We start from the raw sequence: 23,264 nt of genomic DNA, 5'->3' as shown, positions 1-23,264 counted from the left end.
TATCATCTGCTGCAACATAATCAGAATGTGTGAGTACTTCAAATTAGCTAACTACATTGGATTAAACGGCTGATAACAATGTAACTGAAAACGTGCAGCCTAATCCTCACGAGTGGTGATGAGGTACGTACACAAATACTCGTCTCCTAATATAGAAAGACTCCATCTTTGCCTGTTGGATGTTATCAGTCACTTTATCAGCAATGTGTAGTAAAATACCAACACGGCAACCAGAACTCGACTCCTTTCCGCTATGCGCGTTCCCAACTAATGCACGTCTACACCCAGCCACACATACACACATGTGCTCGTGTCAACGTGGCGAGCAGCAGCCAATCACCGGCCTCACTGTAGTCCAGAACGTTCTGTGGACACGCCTGGTTGAAGCAAAATAAAAATATAATTGGTTAGAGCGCTGATTGACACCGCCCCTTATAATGAACATTTTAAAGCGGCAGTGTAGCTTAGCTTTATAGTCAGAATTATCCTTTGATTGCTGACCCGTGGAGCTGTGTTTCTAGGTAAAGTGATGCGGTTTTGTGTCAGTTTGTCAAGGGATTTTACAATCCGCTAATTTTTATTTGTTAACTGTACTGAGACCTGGTGTGTTGTTTATATACTGATACTTGTAACAATTGTGCAAAAAAAATGTGTTGCAAAGTTTACCAGTCTATAGGAATTGCCGCGTTTGCTATAAACTAAATCTAGGTAAAGGCGTTTTTGTTTAGATAAAATAAACTAAGTAGCTGATACATTGTTACTGTGATGATAATGGGTACATCATTTATCATTAACGTTTTTATGTTCATGGAATAAATATTTTTTCTATGCTTTCCCATAGAGCAAGATGAAATCTCTGTGGTTTTGTCTTCTGGTGGCACTCTGTGCCTCCTTGGTTATATGTAAACCACCTCCAGAGAAAAAGGATCGTGTCCATCATGGCAAGGACCTGAGTGACCATCACCACGATGACAGCAAGGACTTCCAGTATGATCATGAAGCTTTTCTGGGAAAAGAGGAAGCTAAGACCTTTGATCAGTTGACCCCAGAAGAAAGTCAAGAAAGACTAGGGTAAGGGACTCATGATTAACTGAAATCATAGGAACAATAACTGATGCAAATATGTATCATTAAAAAGACTCTCAGTTTTGTGTATTTTGCAGGATTTGCAATTTTTCTAGATTAGAACTGACATTTAATTAAAAGTGCAAAATTTAACATACGGAGAGGGTTACATTAAACATAACTGAAAGAGAAATGTGGGTCTTGTAGTATATTATCCAAGCTCCCATTTTTTTTAAAAAAAACTTGTGAATTTAGTTTTAAAGATCTCTCCACACAGGGCAGTAGTGGATTAAACCATATAATGTGAAAAAGGCACACTCCCCTTAGGGTATGTATTTAAGATTTAAAGGAACAGTGTATTATAACAATTCATCCCTTTCAATGTGTTCCCAATGATCAGTTTTACTGCTGGAGTGTATTAAATTGTTTACAAATAACTTGTGTACCTTTTTTTTTTAATTTGTCATTTTTAATAGCAGCTTTTTTACTTTTGAAGTCACAACCTATACTTAAAATGTCAGTACTGCAGGAATGTATACAGAAAAGCTATGTAAACAAGACCGGAGAAAAGAAATCTCACTTGTCTCTGTGCAAGCTCAGTCCATTTATTGGGTTGTGGTTTCAAAGAGCAAGAAAAAAGTTTTTATATACAGAATAAGCCTACAATTGGTATAACAAGTCAATGGGGAAAAAAAAAAATATTTTACAGTACATTTTCCTATTATAGACTTACTGAAGAATCACTTGGAGATAACAATGGCTGTGAAAATACTCGTCTAATACAGGAAAGGGTTTTTGCTACTAGTCTTGTTTTACAGAATAGCAAATGTATTAAAAGTGAAGGAATGTCCTTAACAGTCAATAGTGGGCAGTGATTTGTCTAGGAATTCCAGTTATGCCAAGTGCTGTTCTCACTTTATATAAATACCTGTAGTTGCCATAAATCTATATGCCCCACACCATACTTATACGTGCTTGAGAAGCCAAGCAATGAAGCGATTTTAGTAAGATGTGTGAAAGAGCTTCTCAATGGGAAATGTGACACCATCATCATCTGGTGTAGTTATGCACAATAATTACAATATAAATGCTATATACTTTATGTGCTGCTCACAATGCATATTGCATCTCCTTGTAATCTGTAGTGCATTAGGGATCCAGCGAGCTTCCTGCTTGTTTAACTGCCTGACGTAATACAACCACTGCACAGTCCATGAAACCTTTTTAGGAAATGCTGCACTCAGTGTGCATAAGCATAGCCATTTGGATCACTTTGAAAGTAAATGAGAATATCACTGAAAAACTAAATTTGCTGTCTGATCACGTTACTCCCCACCTCCCAGCAGCTGTAGCTTTGGAACAGCCTTTTTGGGAGTATCTATGTAAACATTTCCCACCCTCACAAGAAGCTAGAGGGGGCAAGGAAGATTCCAGATTGTTAACGTGGCAAAATCTGGATTATTTTTTTTTTTTTTTTTTTAAGGAGGAGGAGGAATGTAGTACATAAGGAACAGCAGCAACATATTTTTTTTTATTTTTTTTTTAATATCACTCCCTGTCCTAGCGGTGGCAGAGCTGACATCTATTCTTCTATACAAGGCATTAGTTGAATGCTTAGAAGAGATATATTACAACAATGTGCACTGTTTGAGTTCTGTATAGCAAACTAAGCTTTTGATATCTAAATATGTGTATCCATATTAAGGTGTTATTTTATAGCACTCATGTATTTAATGCTGTTATCTGTAGTTTAAAGTGAAGCCTATTAGCAAATACATTTAATCTGTTGAACTGTTAGCTCTGTAAACAGAATGTAGATAACACCCAGGTGCAACAAGTTTATTTTTGAGAAATGATATGCAAGTTATTTATTTTAGAATAATACAGTTGTCTTATTTATTATGTATATGGAAAACTTTTATCTACACTAAAAGCTTTATTTAAATAGTCAATATTTGTTTTGGTTTTCACTGTCCCTTTAAAGGTATACTAAACCCAATTTTTTTTTTCTTTCATGATTCAGATAGAGCATGCAACTTTCTAATTTACTCCTATAATCAATTTTTCTTCATTCTATTGCTATCTTTATTTAAAAAGCAGGAATGTTAAGCTTAGGAGCCAGCCCATTTTAGGTTCAGCGCCATGGATAGCTTTTGCTTATTGGTGGCTACATTTATCAAACCAATAAGCAAGTATAACCCAGGTTCTGAACCAAAAATGGGCTGGCTATTAAGCTTTACATTCCTGCTTTTTAAATAAAGATAACAAGTGAACGAAGAAAAATTGATAACGGGAGTAAATTAGAAAGTGGCTTAAAATTGCCTGCTCTATGTTAATCATGAAAGAGAACATTTGGGTGTAGTGTCCTTTTAACTTCGACATAAGAGCACATTTGCTAACTACCATCTCTTTTTAATCCTTAGACAGTAGCTCATTATTCATCTTGTTACAACACACTTGTCAACCTGAAGGGGTTAATGTTTTCAGGTCCTTTTTAAGATATGAATTGAAGAGCTGCAGAATAGATTTTAAGACCTGTGATCTGCTCCATCATTAGTTCCATTTTATTCTCTAAACTATTTCATTTTTTTTCTTTTTTTAAACGAGTGGCTAATGAATGGAATTAACTATAAAATATGGTTTATCGTGGGAGGTTACATTAAACTGAAGGGGGACATATATTTATTTATTTATATATATATATATTTTGTGTATGTGTAAAAAGGAGATGTGATCTGGGCACTGTGAAAGATAAATAAGAAATCTATATGCTGCCAAAAATTAACCTATTATGTTTCCGGATTCCCTCAAATCCAGATACACAATATAGAAGATTATTGAAAAAAAAGAAGGGGGTTTGTGAGTTGACGCAAAGGAAAATTTAAAAAATATAGATGCAATAATATCAAAATAAAATAAATACAATAAATTAATATTCACAAGCACAGTAATAAAAGTAAAAATTATAAATCAATTACTATTGAAAGTTCAATTGAGGTCTAATAGACATAAAAAGCCTGATAAAAAGAGCATATATGAATACATATAAAAAATATATAATATATTAGAGTCCCAATGGAGGAAAAAACATCAATGACTCCTGGTAATGAATACAGTAATCAAGAGGTTGTCAATAGTTCATAAAGTCAAAATTAGGAGATCAAAATCCTTGTCCCTTTTGGGCATCTACTTACAATCTTCTTCCTCAATCAGTATGAGGTAAGGGCCGCACAGTGAAGGGAAGGTCTTGTCATAGACACCAGGGATAGCTTGTCTCCACGTTTTATAGTAGTAATATCCAACGTTGTCCAAATATGCAGTCACAAGAGAAATGATACCGTACAACAAGTGGAATTAAGTTCACTATCTTGCACCAGACTCGGCAAGATAGTGAACTTAAAGGACCAGTCAACAAAGTAGATTTGCATAATCAACAAATACAAGATAACAAGACAATGCAATAGCACTTAGTGTGAACTTCAAATGAGTAGTAGATTTTTTTTTTTCTGACAATTTTAAAAGTTATGTCTTTTTCCACTCCCCCTGTACCATGTGACAGCCATCAGCCAATCACAAATGCATACACGTACCATGTGACAGCCATCAGCCATTCACAAATGCATACACACTTATTCTTGCACATGCTCAGTAGGAGCTGGTGACTCAAAAAGTTTAAATATAAAAATACTGTGCACATTTATTTAATGGAAGTAAATTGGAAAGTTGTTTAAAATTGCATGCGCTATCTGAATAATGAAAGTTTAATTTTGATTGAGTGTCCCTTTAAGTATCATGTCTCTTGTGACTGCATATTTGGACAACGTTGGATATTACTACTATAAAACGCGGAGACAAGCTACCCCTGGTGTCTATGACAAGACCTTCCCTACACTGCCCTTGCCTCATACTGATTGAGGTAGAAGATTGTAAGTAGATGCCCAAAAGGGACCAGGATTTTGATCTCCTAATTTTGACTTTATGAACTGTTGCTAACCTCTTGATTACTGTATTCATTACCAGGAGTCATTTGATGTTTTTCCCTCCATTGGGACTTTTTTTTTTTTATATGTATTCATATATGCTCTTTTTAGGTCTATTAGACCTCAATTGAACTTTCAATAGTAATGGATTTACAATTTTAACTTGTTATTACTGTGCTTGTCAATATCAATTTTGATATTAATGCATCTAGTGTGTGTGTGTGTGTGTGTGTGTGTATATATGTGTGTATATATATATATATATATATATATATATATATATATATATATATATATATATATATATATATATAGTAAAAAAAAAAAATAAAGCTTTTCCATGCTGGCGAGTGCTTGATAATTAGGCGCCTAAATCAATAATTTGTCTAATTTTTTTCGGTTAATTGCAGAATTATTGTTGATAAAATTGACAAGGACAATGACACATTTGTCACAGCCACTGAACTTTTGGCTTGGATAAAGCATGTCCATGGGCGTTGGGTTTCAGAAGATGTAAATAAACAGGTGCATCTCTTTGATAAGAACCACGATGGATTAGTCTCTTGGGAGGAGTATTCCAACCAAATGTATGGTCATCTTGTAGGTGAGAATCTTTAATTAATTGCTCTTCTAACCTGTCTTTTTCTCTCTCTCGTCCCATTTTTGTTTCATAGGAAAATAGTTGCTAAAATAGACAAAGATAAAGATGGCTTTGTTACTCAAGTAGAATTGAAAGACTGGATTAAGCATACACAGAATCGGTACATCTATGAGAATGTGAACAAACACTGGGCAGATTATGATAAAAACAAAGATGATAAGATTGCGTGGGATGAGTACAAGAATACCACTTACGGTTATTACGCAGGTAAGAGAATGAAAGCAAAGCCTGAAACGGGAAAGCAGGATGGGGTCTTCTGCCATTATGTCCAAGCTTCAGTCACCACAGAATAGCTGCCATTAAGAAAACTATCTACATGATTATATTTTCTACCTGGTTATAGAGGTGGATAGACTGGTTTTCATAGACTGACTAAATCCAGTAAACTTCATTGCTAATCTGTCACTGCTTTATCTAAGAGATAAAAACACATTAATGTTACTGGCATTCAGGATTGACATTTAAACTGAATAATTATGATTATTAGTCATAAAAGTTATTTTAGAAACACATGATGTCCCACTTCACATACTGCTCCAAATCCATAAACCAAATTATTATACGTACACTGATTTAATCTAGTTTACTTCCAAATCAAAACTTAAATAAACATTATTTAGGGCCTTGTATTTCCTTTAAGGGACCCTGTACTGTAAAATAGTTTTTGCCTGAATGTGATTCCAGTGACTTGTATTAAATGTATCCTCTAAATCAGGGGTCAGCAACCTAGGCTCTCCAGTTGTTTTAGAACTAATTTTCCCATAATGCTTAAGTGTCTTTGAGCTGTCTAAGCATAATGGGAAATGTAGTTCTAAAACATCTGGAGAGCCCAGATTGCTGACCCCTGCTCTAGATCTATTTTACTATATTAAATCTTTTCACTGAATGCATACATAAAGCCCAATACTTCTAGAGCAATTGAAAATGAACATGTAAGTGCCTGTCTCTAGACGTGCATTCGTATATTTAGTTACTATATGAATGCGAAAGAAGGCAGCAACCCGTGGCATTCGGCTCTTTTCCAAGCTGGATTTCTAATTGTGAAAGTGTAGCACACTAAAATCTGTATTTGCACGGATCTTTGTGTGCTGCACTTTCACAAGAAGAAATCCGGCACCATAAAGAGCTGAACCCTGCAAGCGGCCGTTGCCTTTCGCATTCAGATAGGTGCATTTGTATGTTTAGTTACTATCTGCCATTTTAAACAACTTTCCAATTTACTTCTATTATCACATTCTTTGTTTTTCTTTGTTGATCCTTTGTTGAAAAGCAGGAAATTAAGTTTAGTGTGCACGTGTTTGCAGCTATTTTGCAGAAAGAGCCCTAAATGGCTTTGATAAAAGAAATAAATTGGAACTTTTTTTTTTTTTTTTTTTTTTAAATTGTTTTCTCTCTTTCTAAATCCTGAAAGAAGCATTTTGGGTTTCATGTCCCTTTAATGCGTAAGATGCTTGACTTCTTAGCAACTTGTGGTATGGCTATGGTGAAATGCATGTCACCTTCCTGCTTGTGCTTTGGGATTTTTTGCTTTCATTCTCTGCTGGCATGTTGTATTATCCCGCTGCATGTATCAGTATAGACACAGCTATAAATGTTTGTATTCATATTGGCATTGGTTAAAGCAGCTGTGTTACTATGTTACAATCCTTTTGTTAGTTACTAGTGTTAGTAAATACCAAGAGAGGATTTCCCTGCTTATTTAATTGCACAGGAGAAAATTACCCAAAGGCATTCATTTTAATGCAACAGACACACACTAAGTATACACACGCTGGACTCCTGGGTATGCTTTTTGTTTAGTTAGTTCATGTCACCACGTAACCCTGAACATAATAAAGTAGTCCCATAGGAATCTACTGCTAAAAGAATGGTTACAGGCAGAACTTGAATAGACTGCCAGTTTTGTGTTGCCTCACAATATGCTTCGGATATTTGTTTTATTCTTACTACTTTGGAGGGTGTGGGGGTTTTTTTCTTCCATATTTCTCCATTTTTTCTAATAGGCTATTTCTCCAAAATGTATCATTCACTAACTTTATGACTCCATTCAATAATTGATAACAGATTTAGTTTAACGTGTGTGTTATAATATTTAAAGGGACTTATTACCCAGGGTTATTTTTATATCATGTATATTTAAAAAATCAGCAGTTAAAGGTATATTTAAAAAAAAAAAAAAAAGTTTGCCTGTTAAAATTGTTTTAAAGGGCCATAATACCCAAATGTTTAAACACTTGAAAGTGATGCAGCATAGCTGTAAAAAGCTGACTAGAAAATATCACCTGAACATCGCTATGTAAAAAAGAAAGATATTTTACCTCAAAAGTTTCTCAGTAGCCACATCCCATTGTAAAGGACTTCTAAGCAGCAAATTAGTATGTCTGTCTCGGGACAGCGGAAGGGGCAAGCTTACTTGCACTCTTATGTTATTTCCCTATTCAGTGTAAGGAAGTTTGATATGAAATCTCATGAGAGTTAAGTGAAATCTCATGAGATAACAGTAAAAGAGTTAATGGCCTCAGCACTGCTGATTGGCTGCTGATCATTTCTTCATTTTATATATTTTTTTTTAAACCTGCAGCTGAGTAACCTTTTACACAGAACTTACTCTGCTGAGCTGAGGAGATTGTGAGGTAAAATATCTTCCTTTTTTTACAGAGATGCTCAGGTGATATTTTCCTGTCAGCTTTTTACAGTTATACTGCATCAGTTTCAAGTGATTTAGTATATGAGTATTATGTCCCTTTAAGTTTAAGGTGAGACTTTGTTTAATTGGATCCTGGGACTCTTCCCTGTCAACCAGTGAGCAGTAAACTACCTCAGGGAAAAAATGGTTAATTCAGTACAGGAATATCCTTTTTATTTTTAAAGTGGGATTTACCAATGCAAAAACTAGAAGGGACTTTCAGTCATACAATACTTCAAGCTGAATGTTCCTTTATTTGTATGCAGTGTTCGTCGCTATGAGCGCCTCAGGCCCTCCGCAGCAGAACAATTTTTTTTTTTTTTTTAAACGAGATGACGTTTACACCTCTTAGTCAATAGCCGTGTGGACCAGCTGGCATTTGCTGGATAGCTAACACACTATTGGCTAAAATCACCTCAGTGATAAAATAGCGTTCTGCCGTGGGCGGCCTGAGGCGCGCAGCGAATGCTACAGACAAAGGAACTTCCAGCATAATATATTTTATACTTCATGACTGAAAGTCCCCTTCTTTGTTGCATTGGTAAATCCTAGCGTTTCACAAACGCTAGGATTTACTATCACTTTAAAGGGAAAGTTAACACCAAAAATGTTAATCTTTAAAAAGATGGATAATCCCTTTTATTTACCATTCCCCAGTTTTGCGTAACTAACACTGTTATATTAATATACACTTTGACCTCTGATTACCTAAGCTGCTACAGACAGTCTCCTTATCTCAGTTCTTTTGACAGACTTGCATTTCAGGCAATTAGTGCTGACTCTTAAATAACTCCATGGTAGTAGCACAATGTTATCTATATGTCTCGAATGAACAAACAGTAGCTATTCACAGCCAGACTGTGAGATTAGAGGTGGACTGCAGAGTCTCAGTAATCAGCCTACCTAGGTTTAGCCTTCAACAAAACATACCAAGGAAAAAAAGCAAATTTGATGATAAAAGTAAATTGGAAAGTTGATAAAAATGTCATGCCCTATCTGAATCATGAGGTTTAATTTTGACTTTACTGTCCCTTTTAAGCTCCACAATACATTCTCTTTTACAGAGAACAAAGTAAAATGTTACATATCATGTCCCTTTTAAATAAGAAATAAATAAAATAAAAAATCCCTGATGAAGTGCTCTTGTTAAGCAGGAAACGCGTTGGAGAGCAGCATATCCCTGTGTGTTGGGGTAACTCCACTGAGAGTATGTGCTTGCGATCATTTTTAAATGGTTCAATAAAGTTTGTATTTTTACTTTTTACTCCATTTGTGCAGCCTCCAACTTTTTCCAACCTTTTGGATTTTTTTCCCTTTTAAATAAAACAAAGTGCTGTAGGCTAAAACCCTTTTTTAACTACATGGGTTACCTGATAAAATAAATGTGGATGTCTGAATTGATTTACAGTCTATACTGTTAGGCCTAAAGATAGATTTAAACGTGTAATAGATTTGAGTAATTATACCCTATGCACACAAGCAATATTCGAGGTATAAAAAAACAATTGTGATTAATGCACTTTTACATATAGAGCAATAGGCGGCTGTGTAGTAATAAGTGAGTTCAAAGTTGAATACACTGCATTAAACATGCATCTTATTGAAATCCATTAAAATTATCGGGCAATAGCATTTATATTTCCTATACTTTACTGTCATCTGAAGCGCATTTCGCATATAACTTTCTCAAAAATGGCTGTTTAAGAGAGAACACCCCAGTATTTAACTTCAGTAAATAACATCACCCACCAGAAGTGGTTATACAACTTAAGCCAATCATTAATTTTTCTTTTAGTGACCTCACTCATCACCAAGTAGTCTGACATTCATGCACCAAACCTAGTATATAACTTAACAGATTATTGCGCCTTGTTATATAATTAACTTTGTTAAGAAATCTTAAATATAGTTCCTCTTAATCCGTGTTGGTGGTGAGGTTTACAAAATAAAATAAAAAAATTATATATATATATATATATATATATATATATATATATATATATATATATATATATATATATATATATATATATATATATATATATAATCTCCCTTCTTATAAAATAGTAATTTCACAAATCTACAATAAAGGTTATAACCTTTACATGACTACAGTGTGTTTCATACTAACTAAAACCCATTTATTTTCATAGTCACAATATTAAGACTGCATTTTCATGACCAGTTTAAATACCTCATAGAATTAGATGGTACAAGTGTATTCTATTTAAAGGGACATTAAATACTAAACAAATGCTAGGTACAATGATGCATTTAAAGAAAAGATTAGTCTGAGAATAACATGTAGATGTAGTATTTAAAGTTAAAATAAGTAACGTTTTAGAGCCTATAAAACAATGGGAGCTGCCATGTTGTAACTTGGGTTACCTTCTCTGCTGTGACCAATTAGGAACAGTTATAAATGGGTTACTAGAGTGTGCAGCCAATGGCTTTGTGGAATATAACAGTGTTCAGCACTTCCATGTCTAACGGGAACTGAAAAGCTCACAATTTCAGAATGGAATTACAGAAAAAGGGGGCAAACTAAATTATATATATATATATATATATATATATATATATATATATATATATATATATATATATATATATATATATATATATATATATATACACAATGTCACAGAACACTGTAAAAAGCGCTCACCTGACGAGTCCGGTGCACAGACACGGAACCGGCGCTATGGAGAGTGGGCGGGGACACACCCCCTTGTTTCAGCCTATAGACTGTCTGCTACTCCGGGCGGAACTGCCGAACATGCCCCAAACATCGAGTGTATGCATATGTACAGGAATGAGTAGCGCTCAGAACAGGGCAAAGTTTCCAAAACGACATATGATGAGAGTCGATGAAGGAAGAAACTCCAGGCAGGACTTATAAAAGATAAAATCCAATATTTATTCCAAAAGTAAAAAGACTTTGCAAAAACATCTAAAAGTGAAAAGCCAGCAATGACGGTAGCAATCAGGTATTTGAACTGATCCACAAGCAGACGCGTTTCGTGCACATGCGCACTTGTTCACTGCTCAATATATATTAAAAACTCTGAGATGGTAATTTAAAATGATGAAAGTATATTGAAAAGTGTTTAATGTCCATTTAAGTAAGTAAAGTTTTGGTTATAACTCTATACCAAAAGTACAGGGCTTTTGTGCTATTCAAAATCTATATATTACAGAATTCCTTTTTATTTTTTCCCTTTAGCTTATTTACTTACTGTCTCTCTTGAGAATGAATAAATCTGAAATATTTAAATGCTATTTATTATAGGGGAAGAATTTAATGATGTGCCTGACAGAGACACCTACAGGAAGATGATGAAACGTGACGAGCGGCGATTTAAAATTGCAGATAAGGATGGTGACATGATTGCGACTCGCGAGGAGTTCACTGCTTTCCTACACCCAGAGGAGTTTGATTACATGAAAGACATAGTGGTCACAGTAAGTATCTGATGGGATTCTCAGTAACACTTCAATTAGATCATGAGAATTGCTATAAAGCTCATGATATCGTTAAACATTGATATAACACAAATGACTGTTAATGGTTTAGCTCCTAGCACCGCTTTTCATAGGTTTGTAAAACAGGAGATGCCACTCATTCTGGGAGGAGACTATTGAATATGCTTCCCTGGATTTGTTTTAAGAGACAGTAAATCATAATTAGACTTTCATGATTTAGAAAGAGCAACTTTAGACCTCCTATAATGACATCAGTTCTCAGCATGTCAGGGCCCTTAAGTTGCATTCTGTACCTTCTGAACATTGCAGAGAAACCAGACTTCCTGTTTCTGTAGCATTCACTAAATAGTAAGCCAGCTCTAGAAAATTTGACACCAAGATGGATCGCTCTTTCTTTCCCCTCTCTTTTTTGCTGAAGAGACCCCAGCCCCTTTGTGGGGCTATGCCAGGAGGCAATGGACCCTGCACAAATTAAGTTTAAAAAACCCAAAAACAATTAAAGGTAAATTCCTTTTTCAAAATTATGAAATAATAAATATTGTAATGATTTATATTAAAGGGGATAGGAAAGTCAAAATTAAATCTGAATGATTCAAATAGAGCATGTAACTTTAAGACACTTTTAAATTCACTTCTATTTGTACTTTGTTCTCTTGGTATCTATTGTTGGAAAATAATATGTACATATCCTACACTAGTGGGAGCTAGCTGGTGATTGGTGCCTGCACATATTTGTGATTGCTGACTAGATGTTTTCAGTTAGCTCTAAGTAGTGTGTGTGTGCTGCTTCTTCAGCAAGGGATATCAACAAAATAATTAAGATTTGATAATAGAAGTAAATTGGAAAGTTGTTTAAAATGGAATGCTCTATCTGAATCCTAAAAGAAAACATTTGGGTTTCATGTCCCCTTAAGTATAACCCTGTTTTCTATCTTTGTAAAGAATTGGTCATCAATAACGAGGCACAAGTAACAATTAATTATTATATTTTGGCATTCATTTAGGATGATTTACCTTTTAATATAGATATATTAGAAATCGGGCAACATGTAGTTGCTTTCTGTCCCTCATCATATGTTCAGATTAAAACTTTGGAATAAATATAATTTTATCCTCACAGGAAACCTTAGAAGATATTGATAAAAATGGAGATGGTGGAGTGGATGTCAATGAATACATAGGTGAGAATAAACCTTTATTCTGTTTTCATGTAGTTGTACATTTTTCTGCATCGCAAAACAAAAGTAGTTGAATGGATGGATCAGGTATGCGTTTTACAGATCAGGCTGCTACAAACCTTTTGTATAGCAATAGTTGTAGACTGTAACGGATAGAACACATGACGCTATGATTATTAGTGGAATTTCAATTAAATTGTAAAGATATAACACTGTTTCATATTTGAAATACGTCTAAAACAGTTTCCCCTCGACCAATTTGATATGGCTACTTAAAGTGAAGGTCCATTTTGATGAATTAGTGCCCGTTTTTTAATAAACCTATTAAAAACAAGGGCACTTTAATTAATCAAAATTGACATTTCACTGGTTTCTTCAAAAACGTACCTTTTTAATCCTGAATGTCACTCCAGCGATTCCCCCCCCCGTCCGTCGGAAGCCTCTGCAGACGTCACAAATGACGAATCCGGCTTCTTCTAATCTAATAGGTTTATTAAAAACCGGACATTAAGTAATCAAAATGGACCTTCACTTTAAGTAGCCATAGCAAATTAAGATAAATGATATGATAAATACATGTTCAGATGACTCAAATGGAGTAAGATAAAAACAATTGTCCTTCTCATTTATCCTATGCTTCAGGTGACATGTATAGTGCAGAAAATGATGGGCCAGAACCAGATTGGGTGCAGACAGAACGCAAACAGTTTCTGGAATTTCGTGACTTGAATAAAGATGGGAAAATGGACCGTGATGAAATCAGCCATTGGATCCTACCTCATGACTATGATCACACGGAACTAGAGGCCAAGCACCTCATTTATGAGTCTGACAAAGACAAGGTAATAAATGCTGGGTTTCAAAGTTCTGTGATGCGTGTTCATCGCCTTTTTTATTTACTTTAAATTGATGTCGAATGTATCAAATCAAACAGCTGCACTTTTTAGGATGTAGTAAATTTTAAATGCTGTAGTGCTTGGATTGTATTGTATATCAGATAGGTACAAATGTTAAATAACATAACTATAGGGCACAGAATGGCATTAGAATGTAAGTGCTTACTTTTATTTATTTTCCAGGATGATAAACTGACCAGAAAGGAAATTTTGGATAATTGGAACATGTTTGTCGGTAGCCAAGCAACCAACTATGGTGAAGATTTGACAAGACGGCATGATGAATTCTAATTGGCTTTATCTTGCATACATTTCAGAACTCCTTATACATCAGCACATTGTTGGTGCTATCAATCTTGGAATCCGATTTATTTCCATGAAAAAAACAGGATGGGTTACATGGCCACATTTGTCAATTAGTTTTTGTAAAGAGGTTTCCTTTTATAAATGTCAGCTACTAATTCTGTGAAACACTCAGGAAATATAGAAGTGATAAGACGGACATAGCTGTGGCCCATAAAGAGATGTATATAATAACCCCATCACACAAAAGGTTTTCTTTGTGCCGCTATTGAATCATATTATTATTTTTTTTTTTTTACTTGCAAGATTGTTTGTTTAAATAAAATCCTTAACATTTTGGACATAAGAATGACTATAGCTAAATGGGGGGGAAAGCTACTTATCCCAAAATATGGTATTATTTACATATATAAAATACAATTTTCTTGGGGAAACAAATGCGGTGAAAATAAAAATGTAATGGATAGAAGTGAGCCATGTGAACAATTACAGTAATTTATAGAAAGGAAATGTAGAGGGCTGTTTTCTTCTTTTTATTTATGGAGCCTATTCACAAAAAGAATAAGATTTTACTCTACATTTAAAGGGACAGTGTATTCCAGAATTTCTATATATTTTTTTTATTAAAGATAATTAATCCCTTTTATAACCCATTCCTAAGTTTTGCATATCCATCATGGTTATATTTAATATAGGTTTACCTCTGTGGTTACTTTGTATCTAAGGCTATGCAGACTGCCCCCTTATTTCAGTTCTTTTCACAGATTTGCATTTTAGCCAATCAGTGTTGGCTTGTAGGTAAATCCTCAGGAGTGAGCACAATGTTATCTATATGGCCCACATGAACTAGCACTGTCTAGCTGTGAAAAATTGTCCAAATGCACTAAGAGGTGGCCTTCAAAGGCTTAGATATCAGCATATAAGGTTCCTAGGTATAGCTTTCAACAAAGAATACCAAGAGAACAAAGCAAATTTGGTGAGTTAAAAAAAAAAAGTAGCAAAGATTAAATCTGATTAGAAAGGTAAGTGAAACAGGAATTATGTACCTTACTATAATACTATAAAAGAAAAATTTGGGGAAAAAAATGTCCCTAATGATTCTGCAATATTTGTGTCCACTGAGCATAGAAACAAGATGCAGTATTTGTAACATACCCTTTTTGGAATGCAAATGTTACAAGTAATAGAATACAGATTACCCTGTCTTTTAAAACAGAATTTAAAAAATGTTTTTATATTTTTAATAGGATTCTAATATTTCAACAACAATAAGAGCAATGCACCTCTTGAGACAACTCTAACATTTGATCCAGAAGTGGAACAGATAAGAAAAAAAATATATATATCCAGTATCTGGATTAGTTTAAGGTTGCAAGATTTAATGAAAGCATAAATATGTTGCTGTGTTGGTTGTACCTCACTTTCTATAATAAAATGCCTAGTAGGTGAGTGAGATATTGTAAGTTTTGGTTTATTTGTATGTATGTGATAGAACTGTGGCCAAAGATTACAACATTGTGATCCAAGAAAGACTTCCTCTGTGAAAGTACTAATATCGGAATAAAAATACAATGTTACATACAATTGTGCCATGGTTATTATTTGTATACTGGAATAGTAAATCTCTTGTCAGTTTCTGAAGCACATGTGACGGTGTGATATGCAATTAAACTCAAATATATTGCACCTAAAGGGCCAGATTACTGGAGAAGCGCTGTTTAGTGCTTTTGCTAGGAATAACCTTTTTGTGCATGTCAGGTTGAAAGTAAAAAATAATGGCTCTCGTGCTAATCTGGCGCGCACAAAAAGCCAAACATAAGATATCGTACATGTCATAACCTATTCCCCCATAGAATTCAATGGAGCAAAAAAAGTTGGGTAAAAACAAAACTAACATTTCAATGTTCTTTACATAACAGAATGATGTGTGTGTATGTATGTGTATATATATATATGTGTGGACAAAGAGAACAATTTGTGACAACGGCGCAAAAATAGGTGATGCTAGAAAAAAGTCCTGAAAAGAAATATTTTTATATATAAATGGAGTGTAGATAGCTCACTATGCAGCCCCAAAATTACTTATTAGAAAAGTGGGATCCCCAAACCCCACAAGACCAATAGAGACCAAAAAATATAGAACCAAGAGAAGGTAAAATATAGAGGCGCTTAGTAAAAAGAGCTAATTACTGTATCTATAGTAAGACACATATAATGCAAAAAGTCACAATATTGGACTGCTGAATGATATAGGGGGGATGGAAAAAATGGTTAAGAAAACAGATACATATATAAAACTATCACAGTGTATAAATTGAAATTATATTGCAAATATCAAATACCTGAAGCTATCTGTAGTATATATAGACTTGTCTAGCAGATGGTACTATTATTGCTAGAACACTACAGGTGACAGAAAAGATTCACAGTACATACAATTAGTACAGGCAATTATAAAGGAAAAACCACAAAATATACATGCAAATAGAGTCCATATGTGATACTTTTGTGCAAAAAAGGAAAAGGTGGAAATCCCAAAGTGGCGGTTCACACTATCCCCTCAGGGGGTTCTACTTACTCTCCTTTACCTCAATCTTTATGAGGTAAGTGTCGCGTGGGGTAAGTAGAAAATCCTTCCTTGTAGTGGCAAGTATCCTATGGCTTGTTTCTTGTCTTCCAATACTTTCACTCACATAGATGAAATGGGAAAAGCAAAAAGACAATAATAGTGCAACCCCGTTAATATGGTTTATATGCACAGTAATGTATGAAATGACACTCACACTAGGCAATCTCAAATGGATATGAGGTATTTTATTAGCATAATGAGGTAAAACCAGATATTGGCATGAACATTGCAATTAGCAGTAGCAGCATCCGTTTTTTTAAAAACGGTTTAGTGCAAGACCAATATAGCACAGTTCAAAAGCCGTACAATGGCATAAAATATAAGTACATAGAAAAAGACAAAGATCATATACACCAAAGTGACGGAACCCTGAGAAGGAAACCAGATCCTCCTGTTTGGACCGACACACCTGTGGCACTTAGACAAGTGGTCACTAAAGACAAGACAAAGATACTTCCTACATGAACATACCTTACCTCATATGATTGGGGTAACATCGGGTAAAGAGACATCCTTTCACCTATCTATATATCTGAATAGACAAGATACAGAACTCTAATAAGACTACTGCATTTGTGAAAAAAAAGACAACAATTAAGACACTAGAACTTTTTTATTTCCGAAGGTTCACCCAGTTATCTACTATAGTGTTTATTAGATTACACATCATTGTGTCATTCACTTTGTATTTTGCTGCGCTGTATTACCCAGACATATCTGTTCTCTTTATTCACCGTTTTCACCCATTGTGTTAGGGGTACACAATACTACACCTAAATCATTAGATATCTACTGACATATTTGTTCAATCTACACTAGGTCACAGATATCCAATTCAGCATTGAACACTAGACCTTTTTGAGCGCTGGTCATCCACACCCTTGCTTTCCATATATATTGTTATACTTGGAATTGTCTGAGGATTGGGTCACTCCCCAAAAACGTTCCCGAAAATAAATCATTTCTTGTTTGACTTACAAAACGGCGAGTGCTGTGTGTGTGTGTGTGTGTGTGTATATATATATATATATATATATATATATATATATATATATATATAGCGGCATCAAAGAACGCACTCTCCGGGTCTTATAAAGCAAGTATTTTTTAATACATCAAAGAATGTGACGTTTCGGGGTCATTAGCTAACAACCCCGAAACTTCACATTCTTTGATGTATTAAAAAATACTTGCTTTATAAGACCCGGAGAGTGCGTTCTTTGCCGCTTTATTTACCTTTTTTGAATGCACCCCAGCATGTTGCTCAATAGAAAGTGAGTGCAGAGTCCACAAGGAACTATATATATTATACAGAAATATCTATTTACAAATACTAAAAACATATTCTGCTATGGACATAACATTGGAATGGGAAATATTTACAGTAAATACATACTAACACTATTAAATAGGAATATTGCAAAAATCTGATTTACATGTATGTATCTCTGTTACAGCCCTTTACCTGCCTTTTTGTGTGACACCAAAGCTGCATTATGAATTACAAAATTATTTTCAGACATAAAGGTACATTTTTATGTAGCTTACGGTTTGTGCCCCTTTTTAAAGATTGGCGTACATTTTATTTATTGTGGTAGGTAAAAAGGTAAGTCAGCCTCCCCCCCATTTACTCATCTTAGCTAAATGGATTTATATGGTCAGGCTTTGAAATACTTAGTAAATAATTATACCTGATTTGGACAAGTTATATAAAAGACAGAGAAAAAGGACAGAAGCATTATGGGGCACACTTATTATATATTGAAGGGAGTGTTTATCAAGGTACGGTAGGGAGAGACCACAAAATAAAATATCACTTTTATTAATAATTAAAAGCAGGATTGAGACATAATAAAGGGCCTTTAAAAAAGCAGTGGCGAAACGCGAGTCAGGCATTTGCACTGCCCTCTGCTTTAATGAAGAAGTTTGTATCAATATATTATAGGTAACTTTGGTTACTATGTATCAGCAAGATACAATATAGACCTTTCTTTCAATAGATGTAGCACAGGGATACCCAGCCTTTTTAAATAATTGCACTGGGGTACTGCAAAAGTATAGATAGAGCCTGTGTGCCCTAGTTAGATAGGGATCTTTTTATTCACAGTACACTGTGCATAATCCCCCATTTTGTGCTAATCTATGATATTTAGTAGGAGATCGGGTACTACTTAATTTTGTTGCTATTGGATATATACAAACAGAGGGCATGTGTATTTTTTTTTTTTTTTTAGAAATGTTAATATGTCTCAATCCTGCTTTTAATTATTAAGTTATATTTTATTTTGTGGTCCCTCCCGTACCTTGATAAACACTCAAATATATAATGTGTTCCCAATAATGCTTGTCTTCGATATAACTTTTTTACAGTATTAAGCACTGCCTTCTCCAGTTACATAGGCTTACCTGAACAGGGACCAGTGAGTGCATATCCAACCCCCTCCTTTCTGACATTGATCAGATATTTGTTTAATTATATATTTGTTCAAGACCTGCTCAATATACATCTAATTTTGTTTTTATAAAATTTCCAGCAATAAGAAAAAAAAGATCCATTTGTTAAGGATATCAAACTCTATTTCCGATGTATGCACAGTATATATTGGGCTAGATTTATCAAGCCCTTCTCTTCCCTTTACCTGCAGGTTTGCACAAGCAAACCTGCAGTCAGGATTTGTCGAGCAGCGGTTATCACACTGCTTCCCTGCCTTGTTTCTCTACCTCTTAGGTGAAGAATTTTAGAGACCATGGAGATTGACAGCTCTTGCCCGCGCGTGATTGCTAAACGCGGGTAGGGGGATTAATGCCTGCCAGAAGAGAAGCCAGGTGGATGATAAGTCTAGCTCTATATATTAGGTATTAAGCAGTACATTGTCCATGAAATGCATACAAAATTGCGGGGGGGGGGGGGGGGTTCCCCTCTAAGGCAAGTGCAAAATATACTCCAGACTATAGTAACCTACAACATTCTACACAATTATAGCTCAACCAGTTTCATAGTTCACTTACATATGTCATTAAATAAACAATAATATGTTTTTCCCACAGTATTCTACTTGACTTTAAAATTAGTTTTAAATATTTCAAAACATTTTTTCAAAGCTAAATTAAAGGTCAGGGTAGAAAATGGATAATATAAGTATAGTATTTTTTGTTTCCACACAAACATTTTATGGGGATATTAACTTTGACTTGTGTCTGTTTAGGGGTAATAGTGGAATCCATTGAGCAAGATCCTTTTCATTAAAAGGAAAAAATAATAATCTTAGTTACAAGTTAGAGTCTAGAAGTGGCACCTACTTAAAGGGACACTGAACCCAATTTTTTTCTTTTGTAATTCAGAAAGAGCATGCAATTTTAAGCAACTTTCTAATTTACTCCTATTATCAATTTTTCTTTGTTCTCTTGCTATCATTATTTGAAAAAGAAGGCATCTAAGCTTTTTTTTGTTTCAGTACTGTGGACAGCACTTTTTTATTGGTGGATGAATTTATCCACCAATCAGCAAGGACAACCCAGGTTGTTCACCAAAAATGGGCCGGCATCTAAACTTACATTCTTGCATTTCAAATAAAGATACCAAGGGAATGACGAACATTTGATAATAGGAGTAAATTTGAAAGTTGCTTAAAATTTCATGCTCAATCTGAATCAAGAAAGAAAAATTTTGGTTACAGTGTCCCTTTAAGCAGACCGGGATAATTTCCCCCTCCCTCTAATTACATAGGACCTTTCAAAATATAGGTAATAACTACAAAGCATTACAAGATTATTGTTAAGTTATGTAATATTCAAGATTCAGATTGCGCATACATTAAAAAAAAAGTTTTCAATGTTCTTCAATTATTCAATTTACTTTGTATCATTTTATGAAAAGCAGATAGGCAGGCTCAGGACCATGTACACGACAATGTTAAATAATTGCAAGAGCACTAGATGTTAACAGTGTTTTCAACATGTGCACGCTACCTACCTAGATCTGCTATTTAACCCCTTGTGCCATATGGATGGATGTACTACGTCACACAGTACTTTGCCTAGAGCGTACAGCACAGAGGCGCATGTTGCAGTCCCCACTGTCAGCTTAGACACTTGCCTTTATATTGTAAGGGATCACCGATTGTACTCCCTTACCATATAAGGCCAGATTGATGATAGTTACATAGAGTGACACTGTCTGTGACCATCATCCGTTGGTGCTCAGTCAGAATGGTGGAAAGGAAGGAGGGAGGTCAGCCCAGCACAGGAGAAGGTAGGGAGAAATAGGGTTCCCTTAACTACAGAAAATAATTTTGAAGGGAGGTATGGGGCCCTATACTATGGAAACATATATTGGCTAAAAGGGATCTTGGAAAGAACGTTTCAGGGCAGCAACCAAAATGGCCAACTTACTTTGATGCTGTGTGGACCTGCTGATAAATCTGCTGCATATCCGTGATCTGAGCCTCCTTCCCTGCTGAAACTATATACCTATCGATTCATCTAACATGGAACAAAATTATCAGTTTGTTTGGCTCTGTTGCCAGCATTGAGGTACCAGAATGGTGAGCCTGCGGTGACAGCACTTGTGTGTATGAGGCCTCTACCTTAGTAAAGTCAAACATCGGATAACTCTTTGGATACTTTTAACATGCAACCTACATCTAACGGTCTGAAATGTACACTTGTTTGTGGTGATGAGAGTCTGTTGCCTTCTCCCTGTCTTGAGTGTACCAAGACTGCAGCTGATAAATGGAAGAGAGAGGTGCAAAGGCTTTTGGTGAGTCACTTCGCTGGGGTCAATCAAGACCTGCTCTGGTCCATGGGGCAAAAGTCGCAGCTGGAAGAAATTGTGAGAGATCGAGAGGACCGATGCCGGCTCTGTTCTACTTGGCTGTGCCGCTAGCACTAACAGCTACACAAGGAAAAAATGCTGATCCGCCATTTTCCATACCCTCAGATGCTACCATGTTCTCCATTTTTCACCAGAACTTGTGGATACCAATCATAATGTACATGGAAATAATTCTTATGTATGGGAAGCCCTACAATGCCTATGCTTGAGACCCGATTTCCAGCAGTCAGATAAAAATTGGGAATTCTTTTCGAATATTGATGGTATTATGTACATCCAGCACTTACTACAATAGCCCAAACAGGGGACAAATATTTTTTTTACAGCACTATAAAATACTACTGAATACATTTTTACAACTAATGTAAAGTATTTATTATATATCACAATGTATACATCCTGCACAAAATAAATCACCTCACACGTAAGTATACCACTGCAATAATGGTATATCCACTGACACCTGATAATATAGAGTATAGAGGAATATGAAGGCCTAACGAAAACAACAACTCCAGCCTTTCCTGCTGGTTTTTAATAAAGCATGCTAATTGCACTTAGGGTAGCTCTACCTAGATGTGGCCTCCCTAGAAAATAGGCACTTGGGCTTATAATCTTTCATAACACACAGTTTGGTCATGCGAATAACACTGCTGATTAGATTAGTTTGTGCTAGGGATCAGCAGTGCTTTAACTAGGTGTTTACCACATAGATCATGTAATATTGATGTTGCAAACCTAACAAAATTAGCGCATGTAATTGTATCACTATAAGGGCCCTTTAACCAAATACATTTACTATAAGGACCAAAATGAGAGAATATTGCATCCATATATTCTGGATTTTGTTTGTTATTACTTGATGATTTTTACACTGCATTGACGTTATACTGCCAGACTTTTTTTATCACATAAAAAAACAATTTTTTTTTATAGAAATGTTTTACAATATATAGTGACAAGATTTAGGCATGAAGCTGAAATGAAAAACAGAGTATGGTTTTAAGAAACAGTTATGTTGAATGTACCCTTCACAGGTAAATAAGATGCTAAATATTTTTAATAATGCAAGCACCACCAGGAAAAAAATATTTAAGTATAGCAAGAACAATTAGGGAACTATAAACACATTTAAAAAAAATCAACAACTTTATTCCTATGGAGCATTTCCCTTTGGAATATACAGTAATAAACACATTTTTCTTATATAGAAGGATGATTATTTTAAGTGTAATTTATGCTACAATTTAATTACCACAGAAATAAAAAAACAACATATTTGCAGGATGACCAATGTCTTGAGTGCTAAATGTTGAGTATTTACACCAGCTTGTGGTTATATTATTCTGTTGCTGTAGTCTCACTGAATACAAATGTATAAGAACTTTAAAAAAAATCTGGGTTTAAAATTGTGCATCAGTCATCTATAGTGTGTATGTGAGGGATATAAACTCAGTGTTTTGGAAAAGGTATAATAAAAATAATATATTAAAAAACAAAAACACAACTCAGAGTCCATTTAATGTGAACAGGGCTGGACCATTGG

At 34.9% G+C, this 23,264-nt stretch overlaps 1 protein-coding gene across 2 annotated transcripts; it reads left to right on the top strand.

The window, feature by feature from the left end:
* Positions 1 to 444: 444 nt before the first annotated feature.
* On the top strand, positions 445 to 15,839 carry RCN3 (reticulocalbin 3). 2 transcript variants are annotated; one of them, XM_053690854.1, is made up of 7 exons: positions 445 to 521; positions 842 to 1,071; positions 5,720 to 5,913; positions 11,685 to 11,857; positions 12,999 to 13,059; positions 13,699 to 13,898; positions 14,136 to 15,839. In XM_053690854.1, exons 2-7 carry the CDS (start codon positions 848 to 850, stop codon positions 14,241 to 14,243), a joined length of 960 nt encoding a protein of 319 aa, XP_053546829.1. In that variant the 5' UTR covers positions 445 to 521; positions 842 to 847; the 3' UTR covers positions 14,244 to 15,839. The 2 variants fall into 2 exon arrangements, with proteins under 2 accessions (XP_053546829.1, XP_053546830.1); XM_053690855.1 differs by lacking the exon at positions 5,720 to 5,913 and adding an exon at positions 5,456 to 5,649.
* The last annotated feature ends 7,425 nt before the right edge of the window (positions 15,840 to 23,264 follow it).

The sequence above is a fragment of the Bombina bombina genome, chromosome 8 (genome assembly GCF_027579735.1).
Source record: "Bombina bombina isolate aBomBom1 chromosome 8, aBomBom1.pri, whole genome shotgun sequence".
Taxonomy (NCBI): Eukaryota; Metazoa; Chordata; class Amphibia; order Anura; family Bombinatoridae; genus Bombina; species Bombina bombina.
This window is presented reverse-complemented; position numbering and strand designations above follow the sequence as displayed.

Bases quoted from the DNA above. Each gene is read 5' to 3' on its own strand.
- RCN3 (XM_053690854.1), top strand. From the start codon at position 848: ATGAAATCTCTGTGGTTTTGTCTTCTGGTGGCACTCTGTGCCTCCTTG. The intron at 1,072-5,719 runs GTAAGGGACTCA...TTTGTTTCATAG, and splicing joins GAAAGTCAAGAAAGACTAGG to GAAAATAGTTGCTAAAATAG. The intron at 5,914-11,684 runs GTAAGAGAATGA...TATTTATTATAG, and splicing joins CACTTACGGTTATTACGCAG to GGGAAGAATTTAATGATGTG.